This window comes from Malania oleifera, chromosome 12 (assembly GCF_029873635.1).
Source record: "Malania oleifera isolate guangnan ecotype guangnan chromosome 12, ASM2987363v1, whole genome shotgun sequence".
Classification (NCBI taxonomy): Eukaryota; Viridiplantae; Streptophyta; class Magnoliopsida; order Santalales; family Ximeniaceae; genus Malania; species Malania oleifera.
In genome coordinates, this window is record NC_080428.1 from 83539553 (window position 1) to 83565431 (window position 25879).

A 25879-nucleotide genomic window follows, 5' to 3' on the forward strand; every position below is an offset into this window, starting at 1 on the left:
TGAAAGCGGTCCTCTCTGTATCATCAGTAGCTTGTTCGAATCCGTACATTTCAGCTATTCGAGCAAACAAGTTCTCCCCGTCGCTATAATTAGGGTTTGCTTTAGGATTTCCATCGCATTATTGAAAGATACTTAAAACATGACATTAAAGCTATAGTAGATAGGTCGATAGAGAGAATTAACTAGTTCAATATTACATTTATTAATTTATTTTATTTCATTTAAAAAAATATAATCTTATTCCTTTCCTTTGTCGACACAGTGACATGTGGACGACTTCCAATCAAATCATGGGGCATAAGTCGATTCATCTCGTCCTACATCATTTGTTTTTTGGTAAATTTTATTTATAAAATTTTTAACAGTTAACTTAATATAACAAGGGACAACTTTATTCAACTTAACTGTTAACACGTATATGCAAATCTCTTACTTACATCGAAATTTAAAATAAAATAAAATAAAATAAAAAATAATCTACACGTAAATATTTAATTAAAATAAAATGATAACTTAAAATGTTAAATTGTTAGTCCAATGCTATTCATAAAATGTATCATATAAATTTTATTTGGATAGTCCTACACTATCAACTCAATATTACAAGTGGCAAATTTGTTATGCTCGATATTGACACATGTATAAGTCTTGTACTTTTATTGAAATATAAAAATAAAACAAAAAAAAATTGAAACGTATTATTATTTGATTGGATCAGGATTATCATTTGACATGTTAAGTTAGTAATCCAACGTTCTGTTTATCTATACGACCGCCCCTTTTACTAAAATCGAAGGCGCCCATATCACAAAAGATATACATTGGTGACCAGAGAGAAGGCCCAAGGCATAAGGATCAGAAATGGCGTGCAGAACCGTGCTCCGCACCGTTTTCCTGTCCGAGCCCTGGCGGCCCTTGAATCGTTCTCAGAGTTCCGCATCTTCGTCCTTCAGGATCCGCCGATCTTCGGCGCCCCGGTTGTGCAGCGGATGTCGGATCATTAGGGTTCCGGACATTGACTGCGCGCGGCGAGTTCATGTTAATTGCTCTAATGGCGAAAACGTGCCCCCTTCTCCTTCTCAGGAAGACCAAGGTCCTCCGCAGGAAGCTGTTCTCAAGGCCATTTCAGGTGCGCTTGGTCGATATGTTTAGCAGAAATGATTTTATAGTTACTTTCCGTTTTTATTCTGCATCACCTGTTGGTTTGTATTCAAGCTCACGTTCTAACGATTAATTATAATGTTGTGATCGAAATTATGGTCCTTCTTCTTCGTTAGATTTATTAGTTTACTGTTATCGAACTGAGGCGATTTATGAAAAGGAATTTAAATTATTATGCATCAGAGCGTGGCTTGGTTCTTCTACTTGATGAGCATAATTCATCTCGTTAGACGCTTGCGATGCAATTAGAAGATCGTTTTTACCACCACCCCCCCCCCCCCCAAAAAAAAAAAGGAAAAAGGGGGGGAAAAAAAAACAAACAAACAAACATTAACACCCTATCAAACTGCGATTTGTTATCCAATGTTTCAAAACATGGCACATATTCGTTCAAGAATACTAATTACCAAATCTCGCTATTCGAATTTTAATTCTGAAATGTATGTATGATAATACATTTAAGTGAAGCATTAACACATTAAAATTTAGGTTGTCATTACTGATCTGTTTTTTTTTCTATAGAAAATCTCTTTTTGATTTAGATTTTTAGATTTAGAACACAATGTCATCTGTTAAAGATACAAGCTGCATCTCACAATTCATTTTAGGTATCCCTAAGCATACCTAACATTTCATTTGAGCGCATGTGCCATCTTGTGATCGCATTCATGTTCCACTAACCAGCATTCATGTTCCACTAACCATGCCGTCTAGGTAACATTGCAGGAACCAATAAAACAACTTTTAGTGGAATGTTTTGGCAATCTATCATTCCACTATGAATGGGCATGTAGAGGTTGTAGTAATTCATGGAGGGGCATGGGTTCATTTTTTGTTGCAAGGTGCAACCATTATTATTGCTCTATAGATGAGATGAACAAGGCAAATGATAATACTGGTCACTCAGTCACTTAGCCCCCGTTTGGAATGTCTTAAAAATAAGTATTTTTTTCAGAAAAGTACTTTTTATAAGTACTTGTGTTGATAAGTAGTGTTTTATTTATACTTGAAGAAGAACTTATTTCAAAAAGCACTTTTCGAAATTACTTAAAAAAAAAGAAGGAAATAAGTATTTTCTATATTTGTTTTTTAGTAAGTACTTTAAAAAGCATCTAGACTACTTTAAAAAAAAGAAAATAAGTATTCCTATTTCTTTTTTTTCTGTTGAAAAAAGTACTTTAAAAATTACGTATAATGAGTATTCTACGACTACTTTTAGATAAGTACATTTTTCATATAAGTACTTTTTCAGGAAAGTACTTTTGTATAAGTGGTTCCAAACGAGAAAAGTTGCTCATCTATAAGCTATTATGTGTGAAATACTTACTTATGCTGTGTCACGCCCCGAACCTGGTAATGGGACCTAGGGGTGAAATAGTAACCTAACCTGTCCATGTATCATTACAAAGCACCAATGATACACCATAATGAATGAGGGTCTGACCTCGTGGGGCTCCCGTACACCCTATACACATTCATAAATATGACAAATAGGCAGCGAAAACTGTTCTTTCTATACATACATTTTACCATATCAGAGTCTATACAAAAGGAGTTTAGGCTCCATAATACAAAACACAAACCCGGGTGCCAACCAAAACCCCAAAATGACAACCCGATAGAGTGCTAGTACTTACACAAGTACTATCTAATGTACACCGACCACTACGCTCTCAACACAAGAACGCTAGTTCCAATTACTTGAAGGACCTGAAAAACATGTACATACGATAGGGGTGAGATACTTCTCAGTAAGGCAGATTCAGGTTATATCGGTGTGTGACATATAAGTGTTATCATAACATAAAACATATACAGTTCAATGCAATTCCAATATGCTCACAAACAGTTCCAGTATAGTGCATATTACGCACACACACATGATCAAGTAACTCGGTATCATCACACCCTTCGATTCGAAGTCGGCCCGCATTACACGGCGTCCCCGGCACATGGCGTAGCCCTAGACTCTCATGGCATCGCACCGGTACAACTAGTGGATCCAAACCCTTCGATGATCAGCCGGTAAGGTTCACGCCCTCGGATATAGAGTCGAACACTCTTGCCAAATATGGTAGGTGATATTTCACACCCTCGGATATAGAGCCGAATACTCTTTTACAACCTGTAACAATTTGGAACCCAGTTCCTATTTCATTACAGCAAAACACAATCATACATGTTCATATAACCAAACAATCCATACCCATTTGGTAATCTAAAATCATGATTTTTCAAGAATATACAGTTTAAACAAGTCAAGGCATAGTCATTCTCATAACATAATATATATCACAATATATTCACGATTTTCCAACGAAACCAGAGATACAACCCAATGCCCCCTTTTTTCCCAAACTGTAACATGAAAAACTCATAATTTTACTTGTTAGATTTTTCCCAAAACGAGTTACCAAAACGCACACAGGACCGTGAACTACAGTCCTACTGAGTCCGATTTCGAAAATAACCGACATAAACAAAATCTCTTTCCCTTTCCCCGAAAATCCAAACCTAAACTCTACGGCCCCTAAACCGCAAACTGAGTTCCCAAAACCCATAAACTATAGTACAGAACATACTCACAATTCCATTCCCTGCATAACTACCGAAACAGAATTGAAAACGATTTTATGTCAAAACCCGAAAATGCTCAGAATGAAGATCCGTTCCACAAATCTTGAAGAGAATCCTTCCCTGATCCTCGTAGTAACGTTGGATCGTCGATTCTAGCAACATACAATAGAGAAATCTAGAGAGAGAAAGTGGAATTCGAGTTCTTAGAGAGAGAGAGGATCGTTTGATTTCTTAGCTAAGAAGCAACCCAATAAGATATTTATAGCACCTTTGATCGGCCAACCTTGTCGATGAGTTGGCGTCTTCGTCAACGAGCCAATGAAGACGGTTCGTCGACGAAGCGGTGACCTCATCGACGAGCTAGAGATTTCCGAATTCCCAAAACCTCTCGGCTTCGCCTCGTCGACAAGCACCTAAAATTCGTCGCCAAACAGCAGAAGGGCCTTTGTCGACAAATTTTGGCTTCGTCGACGAAGCCTGCTCAATTACTATTTTACCCTTCTCTTATTTATTTATTCCATATATGACGGTTCGGGTTCTTACATGCTGCGTTTGGAGGTATGATTTTTGGACCTTGGATTTGGATTTGTATAGATTTGAACAAATTTCAATACAATTTTATATTACATTTTATTCAAATTCAATATAAATTTAAATCCAAGGCCTCTCCAAACATAGGGTTAATGTTTGATGTGTATTTATATTGTTACTGTTTTTATTGATGCAGAAGTGTCAAAGACAGAGGGGAGAGTTGGACAAACCACCAATGTAGTAATTGGGGGTACTGTTACAGATGACTCCACCAATGAATGGCTCACTCTCGATCAGAAGGTATGCTGTCAATGCTTTTTCTCACTTTCTATCATGGGGACTCTTGTTGAATTTTTTAGCATTGAAGAAAAAATGATAAAGTTGCTTATTAGAATACTAACTGGATATGACAGGGTTCAGATTTTAAATTTGGTACTGGTCTTGTTACTATCTTCAATTTCTTCATTGAAACCAATAGATGTCGACTTTGTAGGTGAACTCATACCCAACAGTCAGGGGGTTTACTGCAATTGGAACTGGAGGTGATGATTTTGTGCAAGCTATGGTTGTAGCAGTTGAATCTGTAATTCAACAGCCTATCCCTGAGGTAAATATTTATATTTGCTGTTGCTAATTGTTACATCAGTGATGATGTTTGTTGATTGATGAAATGATATATCAAAGGCAATACATGGGTTAAATCCTAGCATTTTCTGTTTTGACCATGTCTCTTATGCAGTCTTATGTGAGTTTCAATTCATCCATACTTTCTCATGGAGTTAATAGTGGAAAATATTTATTTGTTTTAGTGCTGAATATAGTCAGATAGACATCATGAATGACTTGCATAATACTTAAGATAGTATCAAGAAGTCAAGGATCCATCATAACTTTGTTATTTGAATTTGCATACAGATCATCATCAAATTCTATATTAACTACTTGCTAATTAATAAAATATTCTCAAATTCATAGGACTAGTGTTAATATAAATATATTCTATGGTTAAATATAGTTGAGATATAACATCACATAATTTTGTCAAAGTTTATTTCAAAGACCATAATATTTTTATTTTAAGAATAAAATATTCCAAGATAAATAATTTAAGTTTTCATATTAATATAATATTTTGTTATCATCAAAATAGACTAGAAATCTTGAGGCTAACACCACTCAAATGGAAGAGAATGATGAAACACAACTTGATGCCAACTAGAGGTCCTCATGAAGGGGGGCAATGTGGGAATAAAGGATCTTCTAATACTAAGACCCAAACACTCTTTCCATAAGGTTTGAGGAAATGAAGATTAGAGGAAAATGAACATTTTTCATGCTCAGTCGAGTTGTCAAAAGCAGCTGTGCATTGTGGTTATTGATTTCAATAGCTGCACAAATGTGTCAAAAGAAGCTATTAACTAGTAACTACTAAGAAGTGAAATTTAGGACAAGAAGCCAAACAATGGTTTAATGTGTCAAAAGAAGCTGCTAAGAAGTGAAATGCAGGACAAGAAGGCAGACAATGGTGAACCCTTGCCGGAGACTAATTCAAAATAATTGGATCAAGGGATTGTTGGGTTTTGTTAATAGTTTATGCGTGCTTAGTTTAATTATCATAGGATTGTGTGTAGTTGAGGGCTTGTTTGTAATATTTGTGTATTTTAGGGGTGTGTTTGTAATTTTATGGATCTTTTGGGGTATATGTGTAAATATCTTGTATTATAGGCTTTGTTATAAACAGTGTGTGAAAGCCATGTAGGGAGATGGTTTTTAATAAATTTGAATTGATAATGAACCCGTGTTTTTGCCCCTTGTATCTCCTCTTCTTCTTCCTTCTTCTTCTCCTCCCCTCTCCTCCATTTCTCCCATTAATTTGGTTTTGTGCTCCGGAGATCAATTACATAAGCTATATCTCTATTATTAAGAAGATTATGAAAAATCTTAGGGTAAAAAAGAGGGAATTGCATATTGTTTTTATTGGTGTAGCGATAGCCCATTATAGGATACTAGGGAAGTTAGGGAGAATGTCATTAAGGATATGCAGTAATGACTAGTGTTTATGGTACATGTGGGAGAGGGGGGATTAGTGATGGATGAACTTATTAGAAATATTCAAAAATGAGGGTTCATTGTATATGTTGTTTGCCAATATTGTCATGATTAATGAAACTAGACGTTGAGTAGATATCTGAGAATTATGCAGAGAAGCTCCAGAATTTAGAGGTTTGAAGATAAGTAGATATAGGATAGAATATATATGTGTGTATTTATAAAATATAATTTTAGTCATCTTAAGAGAATATTGGGGAAATGTTTCAATACCTTGGATCTATTTTGCAAGTTGAAGGGGAAATTGAGAAATTGAAGAAGATATAATATGTAGAGTTAGAAAAGGTTAAGTAAGGCAAAGAAGTACTTTGGCCTTAGAATACTCTAAAAACTAAAAACAAAGTTTTAGGACAGCTATAATACTAGATGAAATTAGGATAGCTTCCCAAGAGGGGGGTGAATGGGGATTTTGAAATTCTTTCCTTTTTAATACTTTGTTTTATATCAACAATCACAACAAGCAATCACAAAATCAAGTCAACCACAACCAATCAACAAAATAATCAAAATCTTGATTTTATATCAATAGCCCTGTATCAAAATATAAAGCATGCAGAATTTATATAAGCCCTGTGTTATTCCACAATCACACTTCTTCCTTGTGTTTAGTAATTAAACAAACTTTCAGATTAATAAGTTTAGGATGATCAACCAACGTAGTCCCTTTCGGTTTCCGCAATCAATGTTGATCAAGCCAAAATGAATTATCTTCTGGTCTATTTAACAACCATACACTCAGAATTTAACAATTTAAAGCATACACGCAAGTTGTAAGTTTTGCTGAAAAATAAAGAGTAAGGAAGAAGAGAGACACAAGATTTTACGAGGTTCGGCTTATACCCAGCCTACATCCTCGCCTTTGGCAAACCACCAAAGGATTCACTAATTCAGTTCCGTTGACGGGTGGAACAATACCGATTACAACCACTCCTTCCTTTAGGCTAGAGCCCGCCTCTCCAAACGATATTCCCTCGTTTGGTCCAACGATTCTACAACCTTGAATCGTCTATAAACAAGAAGCAAGATAGAGAAGAGTTTGTGTACCAAAAAAAAAAAAACTCTCACAGCAGAGTTAATTAGTACAAGTTTCAGCACAAGTATACTTCAAAGTAAATCAACTATAACAAGATTGAAGCTCAAACTGAATTTAGATCACCAAATATCTTTCAAGTGTTGAAAGATTCAGACTTTGAAGGCTCTACTTTGGAATTTGTTTCAGCAGTAACTCAGTAGTTGAAGTAGGATGAACACAAAAGAGTTTGAGAGCTTTTAGGGAATTTTGATTGCTGGAAAATTTCTTGGTGTAAAAAATCTTTGAAGTGTGGGGCTATTTATAGAAATTTTAAAAGTAATTCCTTGCCCCCCAAGTTTATTTGAAGTAATCCCCAAGTTTTTCAAAATACTAGTGCCCAATAAATCCTTTTAAAAAATCTTCTTGTTGGAGTATTTTTTTTTAAAAACATTCGAGTGGCAGGCGACTGCCAAAACCCAGGCAGTTGCCTGGTGTGACCACCCAGGCGCCTGGCTGTCCTCAGGCAGTCGCCTGGCACCCTACTGCCTCTTTGAAAATTTCTTACTTAATTTGGGCAGTCGCCTAGCCTATCAGATTTCAAAAATATTTTCTTCTTTTGAACCCTCATTCACTTTGATTTTTTAAAACATTCTTTAAGGTTTTTCTAACACCACTTTTCTAAGTTTCCCTTTTGTTTTATAAGAGATTCAATTCAGTTTACATTTGAAGTTTACTTGAAGTACTTACATTCAACCATTCTTAAAACTATATTCTTTTGATCTTCAATTGATTCTTTGTTCTGCAATCATCTTTGAGCTTCTGATGATCTTTCTTTCTTGGTTTTTTGAATAGTACTTTCATCATAAGTTTTATCATCCTTTTGAGCTTTGAACTCTCTCTAAGTTTGCCTTCTTCCTGAAAAACTTTCATTTGAAACAAACCATATTAAACATATCATGATTTATTATCATCAAAATAAGAATTGTAAGCCTTGTTAGGCCAACAATCTCCCCCTTTTTGATGATGACAAATTTAGAGCAAAAATAAAAATAAAAAATAATTCTTGGCTCCCCCTTTCAACAAGCATATACCAAATATATTGCATATACCAAATCATGTCATTTTCAAAACATTCATACAACAAGCATTCCATTACATATGCATTCTTACAAGCCCTTACATTCTTACAAGCTCATAGCATATTTCTTTTTGCACTGCTTTCTCTCAAACACTCTCCTCCTTTGGACATCAATCAAAAAGGAAAAGGGAGCGATACAAAAAATATAGTTAAGAGTTGTAATACATAGTACTTGTAGATCTTACAAACACAAAGGAAACACTATCCTATGAAGTACTTGGAAATACTAATGCATAGGCAAAAGTTTTAAACAACACAAAGAGGAAGCAAATCAATCGGAGGCTTCCATAGACCCACTTTCATCTTCCTCTTCTTCTTGTTCATCAGATTTTTCAGCAGATTCATCATCACTAGATGGAGCAGAGCTGATATCCATATGAGATTTGCCTTTGGATGGGCTAGCCAAATGTTTGTCAACACGCTGAACAAGGCTTGAACAATAAGTTTTCACAGTGGAAACCTTTTCCCGAAGTGTACCAAGTCCAGATTGCATTCCATCATTGAAGGTCATATAGTGATTGTAAAATGGAAGGAACCAAGAGAGAGTTTTTGGGTCAAGTTGTACTGAAGGAGCTGGCATAGAAGGCTGAGGAGGTGGTGCAGATGAGATGTAACGATGTCCCTTGTGAAAGCATCCTTGAGAAGATTGCTTATATCCCATACGCTTAAGAATAGTATCAGAAAAGATATCGTAATGGGTTTTTCTAGTGAAGTTGAATGATGGTGTGAGAACATTGAAATGTGCAAATACCATATTTAAGATCCCAGCATATGGTGGAATGACACGAGGGGCATCAACTTTCATATTGATCCATTTGAGAAGTAAACTTGGAAGATCCAACTTTTTTCCTTTGAGAATGCACCACATAACAAAACAATCTAAGAAAAAAATATGATCATGAGAACCAGAACGTGGTAGGATATTATATGTAATAAGTTTGTGCAAGATTAAAGCTTGGAAATTGAGCTTTTTGTAAAGAGGTGGATGCCCAAAGGAGATAGGTGTATTAGTTATGACTAGGGGTAAAAATTCCTCTGGAGTAAATCCTTGGGTCATTATCCATTGTTTCTCAGCAATTTGAACCTCAAAATCTCCTGGCTTGACTCGAAGAATTTTTCACAAAGATATGGGAGTAAGATGAATACTTTGGTCTAGAAGATTTGTTTTTATCCCATATTCAATTTTCTCCATGTTAGCATTGAAAGTCCGAACTTCGTTTGGATAGTACCCTTTTGCTTGATACGTGATAAATCGTTCTCATCCAATTTCCTTAAAAAGTTCCATGATTTCAAGAAAATCAGAATTGAAGAATGTAACATCAAAGATTTTACCTAGGATTGGTTCGGCTGACGCAATCTGATTCCTATAGAAAGTTTTAGCGTGAGGAGTTACTAACCACTTCTCTACTTCATCATTGTTGATCCTTGTAGAGAAGGAGGAACCCTTGTTACCAACCGATTTGATCCGTGGCATGTTTGTTTTGAAGAGGGAAGCTAATAAACCCTAGGTTTTTATGCGAAATGATGTGGAGGTGAGGTTTGATTCAAGGTTTCAGGCTGATTTGGAAGAGGAATTTGTTTGGAAAAGAGTAGGAATGAGGATTTTCAGAGAGAGAGGAGAAGTGGCAGACGCCTGGGGGAAGTTTAAAAGACATATTACAGGGTTTTAAACCCTACCCGTCGCGAGGCAGTCGCCTGCTAGGAGAAGGCAAGCGCCTGTCAAACAGGAAAATATAAAGTCAGTAGCCTGGCAGTCGCCTGGTATTTAGGTGACAGTCGCCTGCCAAGCAGAAAACTTGTTTAGGTTGCTTCTCGTATATGCATCATTCCTAATTCTCATCTAATGAATATGAACCGCTCTTCAGAGAGTGGTTTTGTGAATATATATGCTAATTGGTCGTTTGTATTTACAAATTCTAGCATTATGTCTTCGTTTTGCACATGATCTCTCAAAAAGTGATGTCTTATGTCAATATGTTTTGTTCTTAAGTGAGATACTGGATTTTTTGAAATATTTATGGCACTTGTGTTGTCACATTTTATTGGAATAGTTTGGTATTGAATTTTGAAATCTTTTAGTTGTTGTTTCATATACAATGTTTGGGCACAGCAACTCCCTGTTGCTATGTATTCTGCTTCTGCTGTGGATAATGCCACAGAGTTTTGTTTCTTTGAAGACTAGGAGACTAAAGAGTGTCCTAGAAAATGACAAGTTTTACTAGTGCTTTTTCTATCTATCTTGCATCCAGCAAAGTCTGCATCGGAATGGCTTATCATTTCAAATTCAGTTCCCTTTGGATACCATAAGCTTAGTTCAAGTGTGCCTAGTAGATATCTAAGGATTTGTTTAATTGCTATTTGGTGTGATTCCTTAAGAGCCAATTTGAACCTAGCACACATATATACACTAAACATAATATCTTGTCTACTTGCTGTTAAGTAAAGTAAGCTTCCTATCATGCCTCGGTAGTGCTTGGTATCTACTTGTTTCCCTTTTTCATCCTTGTCAAGACTAGTTGAGGACCTAAGGTGCTCATGGGAGTTCCTATAGGTTTACTTTCTTCCATATCAAACTTTTTTAACATGTCTTTAATGTACTTAGTTTGATTTATGAAAGTTCCATTTTTTGCTTGTTTGATTTGTAACCATAGGAAGTAATTTAACTCTCCCATCATGCTCATCTCAAATTCTTTTTGCATAGACTTAGCAAATTCATTACACAAATCCTCATGAGTTGCTCCAAAAATAATATCATCAACATAAATTTGTACTATTAAGCATTTCTTTATTTTTGGTTTTTATAAATAAAGTGTTATCTATCTTTCCTCTTGAAAAATTGTTTTGAATTAGGAACTTACTTAATCTTTCATACCAAGCTCTAGGAGTTTGTTTCAATCCATATAAAGCTTTTGTTAACTTAAATACATGATTTGGATTTTTTGAATTTTCAAAACCTGGAGGTTGTTTGACATATACTTCTTCATTTATATATCCATTTAAGAATGCACTCTTTACGTCTATTTGGTATAATTTAAAATCCTTATAGGCTGCATAAGCTAAGAGCATCCTAATTGCTTCTATTCTTGCTACAGGAGCAAAGGTTTCATCGTAATCAATACCTTCTTTTTTATTATAACCTTGTGCTATTAGCCTAGCTTTATTTCCTATAACTATCCCATTTTCATCATTTTTATTTCTAAAAACCTTTTTAGTTCCTATGATTGATTTGTCTTTGGGTTTTGGTATAAGTTCCCACACTTGACTTCTTTCAAATTGATTTAGTTCCTTTTGCATAGCTATAATCCAAGAATCATCTTTTAAGGCTTCTTCAATATTCTTGGGTTCATCTTGAGATAAAAAGACATAATGGTTGCAAATATTTTTCAATGAGGCTCGAGTGGTTATTCCTTTTGAAGTTTCACCAAAAATTTGTTCTTTTGGGTGACTTTTAGCATATCTCAATTCTTTAGGTAGTTCTAGATTTTCTACAATGTTTTCATTTGAAGTTTCATTATTATTTTCTTCTTTTATTTCAAGATCTTCTTCTTTTTGTGGAATATCTTCTTTTTCATCTGTTTCAATTTTATTGTCATATTTGTTTGATTCATCAAATGTTATGTGTATTGATTCAATGATAGTAAGAGTTCTTCTATTATAAACCCTATAGGCTTTGCTATTTGTAGAGTGGCCTAAGAAGATACCTTCATCAGATTTTGCATCAAACTTTCCTAAATCATCTTTAGTGTTAAGGATAAAACATTTGCATCTAAATACATGAAAGTAGGAGATATTAGGTTTTCTATCTTTCCATAGTTCATATGGCGTTTTGTCTATACTTGATCTTACAGACACCCTATTTATAATATAACATGTTGTATTTACAGCTTCAACTCAAAAGTATTTAGGTAGGTTATGTTCATTTATCATCGTTCTTGCCATTTCTTGTAGGGTTCTATTTTTTCTTTCTACCACTTCATTTTGTTGTGGAGTTCTAGGTGCTGAGAAATTATGATTCATTCCATATTCATTACAGAATTTATCAACCTCTTTGTTTCTAAACTCCCTACCTTAATCACTTCTAAAACTTGTTACATTATAGCCTTTTTCATTTTGTAATTTCTTACATAAGGTGATTAGCATGTCACAGGCTTCATCTTTGTTTGTTAGGAATAATACCCAAGTGAATCTTGAATAATCATCCACTATTACAAAAGCATATTATTTTCCTCCTAGGCTTAAGGTTCTAGTTGGACCAAATAAGTCTATGTGTAATAATTCTAGGGGTCTTTTAGTAGATATATATTTTTTCTTTTTAAAGCTTGTTTTAACTTGCTTTTCCTTTTGGCATGCATCACACATCTTGTCTTTTATGAATTTGGTATTTGGTAATCCTTTTACAAGATTTTTCTTTGATAATTTGGATAATAGGTCCATGCTAGCATGTCCTAATTTTCTATGCCATAGCCAACTTATTTCATTCATTGCTGCTAAACAAGTTACCTTTTGATTCACTAGATTCTCAAGGTTTATACAATAAACATTATTTATCCTATGAGCTATAAACAAGGTTTTATTTTCTTTAGGATTTTGGATAACAAATTTTTCTTTCTTAAAGGTTATTTCAAACCCTTTGTCACTCAATTGGCTAATGCTTAAAAGGTTGTGTTTTAATCCTTCTACTAATAACACATTATCAATGGTAATAGAAGGTTCTTTACCTATTTTCCCGATGCCAATAATCTTACCTTTGGCATTATCGCCGAAGGTGACATATCTTTCATCCTTTTGTCTTAGTGAGGTAAACTTGGACTTATCGCCGGTCATGTGTCTTGAGCACCCGATGTCCAAATACCACTTATCCGTTGACGATATTGTCCTAAAACATACCTACAATGGAGGATTCATTGTGTTAGTTTTTGGAACCCAAATTCTTTTAACTTTCTTTGTTTTGTTGTTAGTTCCATTATTAACTTTTCATTCTCCTTGTACTTTAACATACTTTCTTTTTAGACTTTCTTTTTAGTGGGCAATCAAACATTACGTGACCTTTAGTCTTTACACATATAGCAAGTAGTGTGTTCATGTTTGTTGTTTGAGGAAGTGTTAGCATAGTGTTTGGCTTCCTTGACGAAGTATTCCATGTATAATTTCTTATTCTTTTTATTTGTTTTACCATTATAACCTATTCCTTCTTTATTCCCATCTAGCCTTTGCTGTCCAATCATCTTTTCAAAATTATCTTTACCATTTGTAAAGTTAAATATAATTTTTTCTTTATCCTCTACTAATTTCTTAAGTTCATTCACTTCTAAATCTTTTTTATTCAAGTTTTCTTTATGAGTTTTGCCTAATTCTTGAGTTGCTTTATTTACTTCCCCCTCTAACTTCTCAATACAAGAGTCTTTTTCTTTTTCAATGGTTTTGAATGATTCAAGTTGCTTCAATAGTTCTTTATTTTGATCCTTAAAGGTTATATTTCTTTTGGAAATTTTTATAAATCTTTTATGTAGGGAAAACAATTCAGCTTATTATTCCTTGTATGAGGGTATACTATCACATGACTCGTACCTAGATTCATTGCAAGATTCTGTTGAAGAGTAGTAGGAATTTACCTCTTCGCCATTCGCCCTGAAGCATATGTTTGCCATCTTTTGTCCACTTGATTCGTTTTCCATTTCGCTGGAGCTTGAGTCATCCCAAGTAGCCTTCATAGCTTCCTTCTTTTTCTTCTTGTCTTTCTTGAGTAATGGGCAGTCTAGTTTGATATGTCCTAGTTTCTTGCAGCGATAGTATATTGGAGGTTCATTTTTACTTTTATTTTCTTTTCTACTTGATTCTCCTTTTTCAGTTTTCCTTCTATTGAACTTTCTAGGAAATCTTTTATTCCTTCTATAAAACTTACCTAGTCTCTTAGTGATGAATGCTAATTCATCTTGATCTAAATCACTTGTCTCACTTTCCTCTTCACTTGAGCTGTGGCTAGATGCTTTTAGTGCAATAAATTTCTTATGTTTCGGTTCAGGATTTCTTTCTTTTAGAGTCATTTCATAAGTAAGGAGTGAACCTATGAGTTCATCTAAGGAAGTGGTCTTAAGGTTTTTGCCTTCGGTAATTGCTGTAGCCTTTGGTTCCCATATGAAAGGAAGGCCTCCCAAAATTTTCCTAATCATTTTGTAGGTGGTGTAAGTTTTTCCTAAGGCACTTAAGGAATTGATTATGTGGGTGAATCTTGTGTACATACTTGATATGGTTTCATCTGGATTCATCTTGAATGCTTCATACTCACTTGTTAACATGTCTATCCTATTGTCCCTAACATTAATAGTTCCTTCATATGTACTTCTAATTTGTCCCATATTATTTTAGCCGTCTTACAAGCCATAACCCTATTAAATTCGTTAGCGTCTAAAGCACAATACAAAGCATTTATAGCACTTGAATTTATTTGAAGCATTTTATAATCTAAATCGATCATATCCTTTTTCTCTTTTGGAATCTGTTTTCCATCTACTATTTTAGTGGGAATGAGGTCTCCATCCATAACTACTTCCCACGTTTTCCAATCCATGTGTTGGAGGTAGATTTGCATTCTCTTTTTCCAAAAGATTGGTGGACGAGTTGAGGATTGGCCCTCTCCAAAAGGAGTTACTTCTATGTTTGCCATTTAGATCTTTTTATAGCTTCTTGTTAGGAATTTGCTATAACTAGGCTCTAATACCAATTGAAATTAGGATAACTTCCCAAGAGGGGGGTGAATTGGGATTTTGAAATTCTTTCCTTTTTAATACTTTGTTTTATATCAACAATCACAACAAGCAATCACAAAATCAAGTCAATCACAACCAATCAACAAAATAATCAAAATCTTGATTTTTATATCAATAGCCCTGTATCAAAATATAAAGCATGCAAAATTTATATAAGCCCTGTGTTATTCCACAATCACACTTCTTCCTTGTGTTTAGTAATTAAACAAACTTTCAGATTAATAAGTTTAGGATGATCAACCAACGTAGTCCCTTTCGGTTTCCGCAATCAATGTTGATCAAGCCAAAACAAATTATCTTCCGGTCAATTTAACAACCATCTCAAAATTTAACAATTTAAAGCATATACGTAGGTTGTAAGTTTTGCTGAAAAATAAAGAGTAAGGAAAAAGAGAGACACAAGGTTTTACGAGGTTTGGCTTATACCCAGCCTACGTCCTTGCCTTTGGCAAACTGTTAAAGGATTCACTAATTTAGTTCCGTTGACGGGTGAAACAATACCGATTACAACCACTCATTCCTTTAGGCTAGAGCCCGCCTGTCTAAACAATATTCCCTCGTTTGGTCCAACGATTCTACAACCTTGAATCGTTTATAAACAAGAAACAAGATAGAGAAGAGTTTGTGTACAAAAAAAAAAACTCTCACAGCAGAGTAAATTAGTACAAGTTTCAATACAAGTATACTTCAAAGTAAATCAAATATAACAAGATTGAAGCTCAAGCTGAATTTAGATCACCAAATATCTTTCAAGTGTCGAAAGATTCAGACTTTGAAGACTCTACTTTGGAATTTGTTTCAGCAGTAACTTAATAGTTGAAGTAGGATGAACACGAGAGTTTGAGAGCATTTAGGGAATTTTGATTGCTGGAAAATTTCTTGGTGTAAAAAATCTTTGAAGTTTGGGGCTATTTATAGAAGTTTTAAAAGTAATTCCTTGCCCCCCAAGTTTATGTGAAGTAATCCCCAAGTTTTTCAAAAGAGTAGTGCTCAAGAAATCTATTTAAAAAATCTTTCCTTTGGAGTATTTTTTTTAAAAATGTTCCAGTAGCAGTCGCCTGCCACGACCTGACAGTTGCCTGCCATAGAAGAATTTCAAAACACAGAACACTAATAGTCGCCTGGCGTGACCACCCAGGTGCCTGGCTGTGCTGAGGCAGTCGCCTGGCATCCTACTGCTTCTTTGAAAATTCCTTATTTAATTTGGGTAGTCGCCTGCCACATGGAGGCAGTTGCCTAGCCTTTCAGATTTCAAAAATATTTTCTTCTTTTGAACCCTCATTCACTTTGATTTTTTAAAACATTCTTTAAGGTTTTTCTAACACTACTTTTCTAAGTTTCCCTTTTGTTTTATAAGAGCTTCAATTTAGTTTACATTTAAAGTTTACTTGAAGTACTTACATTCAACCATTCTTAAAACTATATTCTTTTGATCTTCAATTAATTCTTTGTTCGCAATCATCTTTGAGCTTCTGATAATCTTTCTTTCTTGGTCTTTTTGAATAGTACTTTCATCATAAGTTTTATCATCCTTTTGAGCTTTGAACTCTCTCTAAGCTTTGCCTTTTTCTTGAAAAACTTTCATTTGAAACAAATCATATTAAACATATCATGATTTGTTATCATCAAAATAAGAATTGTAAACCTTGTTAGGCCAACACTTGAGATGCTAGATTGTGGGGCAATTAAGAAACAACATATCCAAAAAGTAAAAATTTTCAAAAATGCGAATTTTGAGGTGGGTGGGTAAGTGGTGTAACTTTGAAAGATAAATTAAGAAACAAACACTTTTGTAGTAAAACATAGCAATAGCAGAAGACAAGAGAAGGGCGGTTGAGATGGTTTGGCCATTTACAAGTCAAATAATGCACTAATGAAGATGGAAGTGAGTTAGTTAATGTTAGTGACTACAGGAAGGGGAGGCATTGACCTAGAAGGCTTGGTTTGAGATATAAGGATTTGCCAGCCCTGCATAAGTTAAGAGGAGATTTTCCTAGATCAATAGGTGGTGGAAGAGGATTCATGCGGCCAACTGCACCTATTGGGACTTAAGGCTTGGTGACTTTTGTTGTTGTGAGGTTATGCTTTATGTAGGTGTTTATTTTTAAATGATAATTAGAGATATTAGGGGTTCTTGCTTACTTAGCAAGGGGTTTAATTGTAATTTATCTAATGAATAATTTTTTTGTAGGGGAGTTGTGCTGTGTTGGTTAGTTTTGGAATCATATTTGAGAAAATATTCCCCCTCCCCCTCAAATCTCTCTCTCTTACACACGCGCGTGCTTACAACCCCTCTCTCACACGCCTTCTTATTTCTCCTTCTCTCTCTCTCTCTCATTTCCCTTAATGGCTGTGCTATGTACGAAGGCAAGGACCTTGAAATAGATGGTAGGAAGATGGGATCACAGCAATTCAGAAAAGTAAAACCAAATATTGCATCTGGAAAAGCCAACCTATATAATCTGTATACATTATAATGGGATGTATGATTCTTTTGGTGTAGAAAACAAGAAGTTTTTTAAATGTTGAAGGCTCCTTTGGCATAAAGTGAAAAGGGAAGTATATATTTTCTGGTGGCTTGGAGGGAGTGTTTGAAAATGATAAATGCAAGAAGTGAAAGCAGCCTAACTATAAATGATGTGATAACAGTGAATGTCTAAAGGGCTGGGTGAAAGTGTTGATGCATTGCATTAGTTCAGAGTTTTGATCTTTCTCTTGTGTGTGATATCAATGATTTGGCATAGAAAGTGAGGGCATGTTTGAGCTTTATCTGTAAGTGGAACGAGAGCAGGGCATCTTAAGGATAAAGTCAAAATTACTACAGTTTATAAGGCTTGCAGAAAAAACAGACTTATGTTTGAGTTTTATCTGTAGTTGGATTGTTTGATTTTGATGTATCTGAAGCAGAATGGGCTGATTGGTCCAGCTTTTATTGGCAGTTACCAATTGTTGGTTCATTTTGATTTATAATGCAATGTGTGTGTATAGTTGTATAGCATAATTGGATTCATAGTTGGCAAATTGAGATTTGAATTGTGAATTAAAATCACAATTTCAGGAATCAAGAATCATCAAAATGTAATATTCAATACAAAATTTGAAAAAATTGACAAAAATTGATTTAAAAAATGAATTTTATGATGTTCAGTGGGAAAAAAAATCATAGTTCATGCATTTGCTTTCTCTAACAGCTTAAAAATGAGGAAAAAAGGTAGATAAAAAACATGGGCAAGACTGATTAAAATTTTATTAAAAAAAAAAAAAAAACTAATACAAAACTAGCCTTTGAATCTTGAGAAGACAATCACAAGCTAACTGATCAGTTACCTGCTCCTTCTTCTCAATGGCAGAAGTGCAGAACTCTATATGTTGTGGGTTTTCTTCTCAATGGCAGAAATGCAGAACAGCAGAAGGCCAACAAAGTGGAGCATGAACTATTTTCTTCTTTCATGCAAGACAGAAATCATGTAGTTATATAGAGAGGCAATACTTACTAACTGCATGGGGAAAAAATAGAGTATAAAAAGGCTGTTTTGGCTTTTAAACCAGTTGGGGCCAACTGGATTCAGATATGACCTGATAGAACAGAATTGCATGAATCATTGGATTCAGTTTGATTCTTTGATTTAGGTGGTGAAATTCAATTCACCTACAGTTCAGACATTTTCCAACTCTCCCATGCAATCTGAATATATTCAAGGCTGGATTGATACAAATTGCACGGCTCTAACAAGTAACAATTATGCTTGGATCAAGTAGCATGTCATATAACAAATGGCTATAGGTAAGTCAAACAGTGAATAGTGTTTTTTTTTTTTCAATTATCTTAAAGCAGCTGTCTGAATGGATGTCAAGCTGCTAGCTATTCCAAAATCAATGAATTGATACACTTTTTCTTGTGTAGATGGGTTTAATGATTGATAGCGGTTTTACCCGCTTGAAAGAAGACGTCAAATATTTTACTCAGAATAATTGTACTTGGAAAATGCTTATATAGGTTTTCAGTTTCAAAGAGAAATTTTTGGATGGGGACAATAGAAGCAAAAATTAGTAGTTAGATGATAAGGGATGGGCTTCAGGTCAAGTGAGAGTAGAAGACCTTGGGGGTTTGGATTATGGAAGTATATATGAAGAGAGCAGGTTTGTTGGTTTTAGATGAAGGCATGGGCAGCAATTTTTATTTATTTATTTATATTTCCAAAGCAGTTTGGAGAGCTGAAGGACCTTCTAAGATTGCATTTTAGAAATGAGAGATGACAAGGAAGAGATTTCAGCTACAGACAATTAAAGAAGAGGAATTGGTTTGATCAACCAGTGTTTTCTTTGTGAGAACCAAGAGATGTTGATTGACCATCTTCTTCATTGCCAAATGGCTGAGAATGCTTTTGGTTGTTGGTCTTTCTAGATTTTGTTGATAGTTTATTTTTTGTATAGGCGTTACCATTGGTACTTGATTACTAGTTTACATGAGCTCCTTCCCCTTTGGAGCTTAATGAAAGCATGCATACTGGACGGTAAATAAAGAAGTGAATAAATTGTGCTTGATTGATATAGTAAAGTCTACATCTGAATTTGGTTTTACTTCTTTGCTTTTTAGAAGCATTATAAATGTTTCTCTGCCTTTCTGGGTTGGTGAGAAATCTGATTTTATCATGGACTCCATATCTCAAACTGATTGCACAACAGATTTGCTTCCCTAATCTACAAGCAGAATCGGATTTGATAAAAAAAAATCTGGTGCTATATCAAAAAATAAACAGTACAAATAATTGTTGAAACGGCTGAAAAGTATATCTAGTTGATAAAATAGAAAAAGTTATTTTTCTGAGTATCTGAATCTAATTAAAGTTGCTATTGTCATGTTCCAAAACAGGGCCGTGTGAGGCAGAAATTATCTTCAAGAGGCAAATATGTTTCTGTGAATATTGGACCTGTTCAAGTAGTGTCCAGTGAGCAGGTCTCTCTCTCTCTCTCTCTCTCTCTCTCACACACACACACACACACACACACAGGCTGGTTTATCAGATAGAAAAATTGATTTGTGTATTCCTTGCCTCTCTCTCTGCCTCTTGTGGAACTTTTGTTTCTAGGGGATTTTTTTTGGGGGGGGTGGGGGGCGCGTTGTTTAACTCTACTAGGCTCAAACATGAAGTTAACCAGATTCTTGTAGATGTTATGGTGGCACTGATTAAAAAACCCTCCTGCATGTGTTTATAACCAGCCAGACAATGAATATCTGCTAACATTCAATTTCCTTGTGGCTCACAGGTCCAAGCTGTGTACAATGCAATGAGGAGAGATGACCGAATGAAGTACTTTTTGTAGTGTAAATTCATCCACTCAGCCATCATATTTTTGTATAGAATTCTTCTAATCATATTAGGGCAGGATAATTGCTGTTTCCTCCTCCCTTTGGATCTTTAATGTCATGTTTGGTTTTGCAGAATAGAATAGAGTAGAAAAGGGAATGGAATGGAAATTTGAATGAAGAGTATAATGAAATCAAATGATTAATTCGACCCCTTATACGTTTCAAACATCTGAGAAGTGACTCTTTACATCATTTTAGGATGAGAAACTTAGAAGCTATCCATTCCATTTTTACTCCAGAGGATATCAGGGATTATATAATGAACTAACCTAATTTTAGCCATGTAATTAGTGATCTCTTCTGGTTTGGTGTCATTCTGGCAATTCAAAGGAAGTAAGGAATTGCACTAATCTTCTGATTTCTTAGATCAACTCTCATAAGCAAGAACCGGTATTTGTGTTATATTCTTGGTTTTGAAATTCGAACCATATGTGTTTATTTTCGCTCCTCATATAAATTATTTTCTTGAAATCTATTAGATTTAAACTGTGTGTTTATCTAATGTTTTCAACCTTAGAAAAAGATGGAATTACTATGGAAATATAATAAAAATTGGATAGAGATCAATAACTTAAAAAACTTATTGTAAAAGATTGTGCCATTTCATCTAAAATGGAATAAGATATTAATACTAAAACTTTCAAAAAAAAAAAACATTGATTTAAATATTTTGTCTTGTCATTTATTTTTTATTACAGTTCATTTTATATTTGAAGTTATTAAAATCTTTATATTATTAAGCCTCATTTTGCCATGATGAGGTTCGCTTTTTTACCAAACTTCTGTGATTTCATAGAAGAAAAGGGGAAAAAATTGATACCCAGTTTGGCTGTGCGATAGTTTTTACTTTTTATTTTTTAAAAAAATTATAAAGTTTTAAATATATTTTATTTTTTATGATTTATATTAAAAGGTTAGAAATAATGACTTTGTTTAATTTTAAAAAATAATTATAAAAAAGATAATTTGTTTTTAAATTTTAAAAAAAGTTAATGGTAATATTGAGGAATATAAATTTTGAAGCTTGGATTGGATTTGTGTGAGTTTGTAACATGCCTAAAGTAATTTCATTCTCCATTCCGTTTAAATCTATATCAATCTAGATTCATGTCAAAAATTTAAATTTTATGTTCCTAAATGCAGTGTATAAAATCATAAAACTAAAAAACAATAAAAAAATCTTTTTCTATGTAAATTTTGAAAAATAGATAATGATATAGCATTTTTTGAAAAATTGGAAATCAAAATAAGAATTATTCACTCCGGCAATAAAAAAGTTAGTTGACTTTTTTGTTATTCTTTGAAAAATTAAAATAAAGAATAAAACTTATTTTCTATGAGTAAATACACCCTAACTTTATATTTGGGAGAGGCCTTATTTTTAGAGTTTCAAAATTTTGTGTGAATTTAAAAGATATGCAATAAAAAATTATTTGAGGTTTTATTTTAATCCACAATAAATTCAAATTTAAAACTCAAAATCTATGCTCTTAAGCATAGTTTTTAAGTACTTCAAATATATATATATATATATATATATATATATAGTTTAGCTTATAATTTATTCCCACGAGGTTATTAATTGTAGGATCTTCTTTTCTGACTAAACTTAGTTTGAAAAGAAAATGTTGGGCTATTAAAATGTTACCAGAGAACTACATAAGAAAGACTAATGACTCTCATTAAAAACTAATCTACATCTAGACATACTAAATGTGCGCAAGCCCACACGGAGCAGTGGCAAGTGCTGATGAGGTTGGAGGAGGATCGTCGTCGGTTCGAGTCCCTGGAGATCGATCTGTGTTTAAACCGATCCCCGACACATGGCCTGATATGAAGAATTGAGCGAATGACTGGCTTGGCTTGGCAAGCGCCAACTCATCCCTTGTCCTTTCCACCTCTTCAACTCTCTCGCATCCATTTTCTGCCGACATTGTTTTTACTTTCTTTTTGCCCCTTAATAAAGAAAGACACAAACTCAGAGTAAAGAAGTCCTTACAATTAAGTAAAACTAAAAAAGTTGAATTAGATATTTCCTAATTTTAAATTCTAATTTTACCTCCACAAATATACAAGCATACCTTTTATTTTTGGTGGAGTTTACGAAATAGAAAATTGATTTGTCATTTTAACAATAACAAATTGCAAATGGTAATGTCTGTTCTCTAGTTCTTCTTTAAAAAAAAAAAAAAAGGCGAAAATTATCATCACTGCCCGTCACCATGAGAAAACACCATTGCTATACTTGAGATACCGAAACTCATCTGGAGTTCATAAAATGAACGGTCCTGATTTACCCAAAGCGCTCGAAATTCATCAAATCAACGATGACGATCTCCCCGCTGAATGCACCGATCCTCCCCCTCAACGGTTCACCGCCGGAAAACCAGCACTCATCTAGCAAAACACAGCATCGCTGCTATTAGAGGCGGCTGGGGGTATTCGGAAGTGCCACAGCCTCCCAACGGCCCCCACCAGGTATTTCCGACACAAGAACTCCTCCGCGTACACCTTCTCCACCCTCCGATCGACATCGTGCAGGAACACGTGCGTCACGCCGGATCCCTTCCTCGCCCTCGCCATCACCGCCGCCGAGTAGATCGCCCCCATTCTCCCCGGCGCCTCCGGGAAGTATCCTCTCGGCGCGTCTATCATTATCAGGTCCCATTCCGTGTCGTACACCTCATCCGGCAGCTCGCTCAGCGCTAACCTGCACCGGGCGTTCCCCTTGAGGTACGCTTTCGCCGCCGAGCACGCCGGTTCCGAGCGGTACGCGCCGAGGAGTGCGTCGGCTTCGGAGAGCTTGGTGGCGTACCGGACGGTGTGCGCTCGGAGCTGCGTAGGGGAATCTTTGAGTACGGACTGGACCCACTTGGGGTCCTCCTCGAGGAATAGCGTGGTGCCACGTGGATTGAAGGAGGCCCACATTAGGGAGTCGCGGCCCAACCCGAAGACGAGGAAGTTGCAGCGGCGATGGGCCCGGAGGACGTCGTAGGTGACGGTGATCTCCTGGAAGCTCTGCTGCGGGACGTCGCGGGAGGTAGCGTAGTGGAGGATGGCGGCGACGAGTTCGACCGACTCGGCGGAGGAGTAGGCGACAGCTCCTCCTGCGCCGCCGTGGGCAGCTACGACAGTTGAGCGGAAGAGGGGGGTGTCAGTGGATCGGAGGAAGGCGCCGATGAGAACGGCGCCGGCAAAGAGGCCTGCCAGAGCTCCGCCGAGGAGCCACGGTTGCTCCGGGAGGAGGTGGCGCTTCTTCATGCTGCTTAATTGAAATCTTCCGTAAATCCGGCAGTGAATGGCGTGTTTGATTTCGGTGCTTTCGTTTCCTGAGAAAGAGATATTTTCCTGAGATAAAAAAGGGTTGGTGAAATAATTTCCTTATATAGAGGGGCGGGTTGACCCGACATGCAGACTCCTTTTTCTCTTCGGGTACAGTGGTACGCACGTTCCGTTTGCTCACGTATTAGGTCGAACTATTTTATGATCGACGTGGCAATTGGTGATTGGATGGAGGAAGTATTGTTCAATTTTTTTTTTCTTTTCGAAATTTTTTAGTTATTCCTTGAAAAAAAAATGAATTCCTTTAACGTAGCATTAATACAATATTTGTTTACATTCTTAATTTTGGTTTCCCTTATTGATTTTAAAATAATTAAAATTTTAAAATTTGATAGGTTAATTTTGTTGCTATATTACGTTATCAAGTTTAGAATTCAATAATTTTTGTGTTTGTATAATGTTCATTTGACAATCACATCAAGAATAATTTTCAAAGCCAAATTTCTGAAAAAAATTTAAACGGAAACTTTAATTCAAAAATGATTTTAGTTTTGATAAAATACACTCATTTTTTTTCTTATCATTTTCAAAAAAAAAAAAAAAAGATGCAAATATTGTTGAGCTGATATTCAGATAAAGTAATATTTAAGTTTGAATTATCAAGCATCAAGTACAATTTTGTTAAAATAGTACATCAAAATCTAGTAAAAAAAAATATTAACAAAAGAATAGTAATATAAATTTAGCTATATTTGGCTAATGACTTGGCGTTTCCTCGGCTGACTCCATCCGGTCGCTTGGGAGACAGTACTTCAACAGACCCCTAAAATTAAGGATCAAAAAGAAAAAATCGACACTTCCTACAACCACCTAATATATTTATCTTAATAACAAATTGACTTCTACATAATAAATAGAGGAACCATAATAACTTCCAAAAAAAATAAAAAAGGTTTCAATACTTTTGATGGATTTTTAATAATGAGCTGTGAATAACTCGTTTTGTCAAAAACTTTACTCCATATATATTTTTTGAGTACATTGAAAATTTGTACTAGGCTAGTTTAAATAATAAAAAACACCTTATCTCATCAAGCCACGCTCCTTTCTCCATCTCTTAAAAGTAAATTCAAGATTAGCCAACTTTACAATTAACAAACAAATCTATTTAGATGTTTAAAAAAATAATAAGTGTGATTCATATTTGTTTTTATAAACACTGAGATTATTTGTGAGTATAGATTTTACACTTTAGATTTAAAAGGAAAAAAAAAAAAAGTCAATATAATTTTAAAAATCATTTTATACAAATTCAAATCAATATTCTGATTTTTAAACGCCAATCAATTTATTTTTTGAAATTTAATTAATATTTAAATATGAAAAAGTAATTTAATATGGCCTACCTTAATTAAAAGCTGTCCTGGAACTTGAAGTCCGCAAGAGAGCCTTTTAAGTCAAAGTTTAAAAGCTTGGATTACCCATATCACCGGGCAAGAGATTGTTTTAAGTCAAAGTTTAAAAGCTTGGATTACCCATATCACCGGGCATTGCTTTACTTCTCACATAAAAAGAAACATAAATTGGTGTGGAGTGTTGATGTTGCGATTTTAGTCAAAAAAATGTTCATAATTTGCACTCTCTAAATGATTGCCTCTTTACCTTTTTTCTCTTTCCCAGTGGTCAAGAAATCAATTTTTTTTTTGTATTTTTTGCTTTTTCTTTTGGTGATTTTGATAGCTGTCAAATCATTTCATTTTATTCTAAACACACACGCACTCGTACACTATATATATATGTGTTGCACATAAGACATGAACCTCTTATAAATTTTGATAAAAAAAAATAGTAAAATTTTTTGAGGTTTCAAAATTTTCAAAAACCTTTAATGAGATTTATAAAAAAAATAAAAATTTTTTTTATATTTTTTT

The 25879-nt window shown here is 34.7% G+C and overlaps 2 protein-coding genes across 3 annotated transcripts; one reads left to right on the forward strand and one right to left on the reverse strand.

Moving 5' to 3' along the window:
* The first annotated feature begins 732 nt into the window (after positions 1 to 732).
* LOC131144756 (uncharacterized) lies at positions 733 to 20817 on the forward strand. Of its 2 annotated transcripts, XM_058093605.1 has the most exons (5): positions 733 to 1129; positions 4466 to 4569; positions 4763 to 4876; positions 20169 to 20252; positions 20564 to 20817. In XM_058093605.1, exons 1-5 carry the CDS (start codon positions 862 to 864, stop codon positions 20618 to 20620), a joined length of 627 nt encoding a protein of 208 aa, XP_057949588.1. In that variant the 5' UTR covers positions 733 to 861; the 3' UTR covers positions 20621 to 20817. The 2 variants fall into 2 exon arrangements, with proteins under 2 accessions (XP_057949588.1, XP_057949587.1); XM_058093604.1 differs by having other exon boundaries at positions 766 to 1129; positions 20169 to 20817.
* A 1462-nt stretch (positions 20818 to 22279) lies between these two features.
* On the reverse strand, positions 22280 to 24281 carry LOC131144758 (arabinogalactan O-methyltransferase 1-like). Its single transcript, XM_058093606.1, has 2 exons — positions 22748 to 24281; positions 22280 to 22622 (listed from the first exon to the last, which is right to left on the reverse strand). The coding sequence occupies exon 1, from the start codon at positions 23925 to 23927 to the stop codon at positions 23064 to 23066; it is 864 nt and encodes a 287-aa protein (XP_057949589.1). The 5' UTR covers positions 23928 to 24281; the 3' UTR covers positions 22280 to 22622; positions 22748 to 23063.
* Positions 24282 to 25879: the final 1598 nt, after the last annotated feature.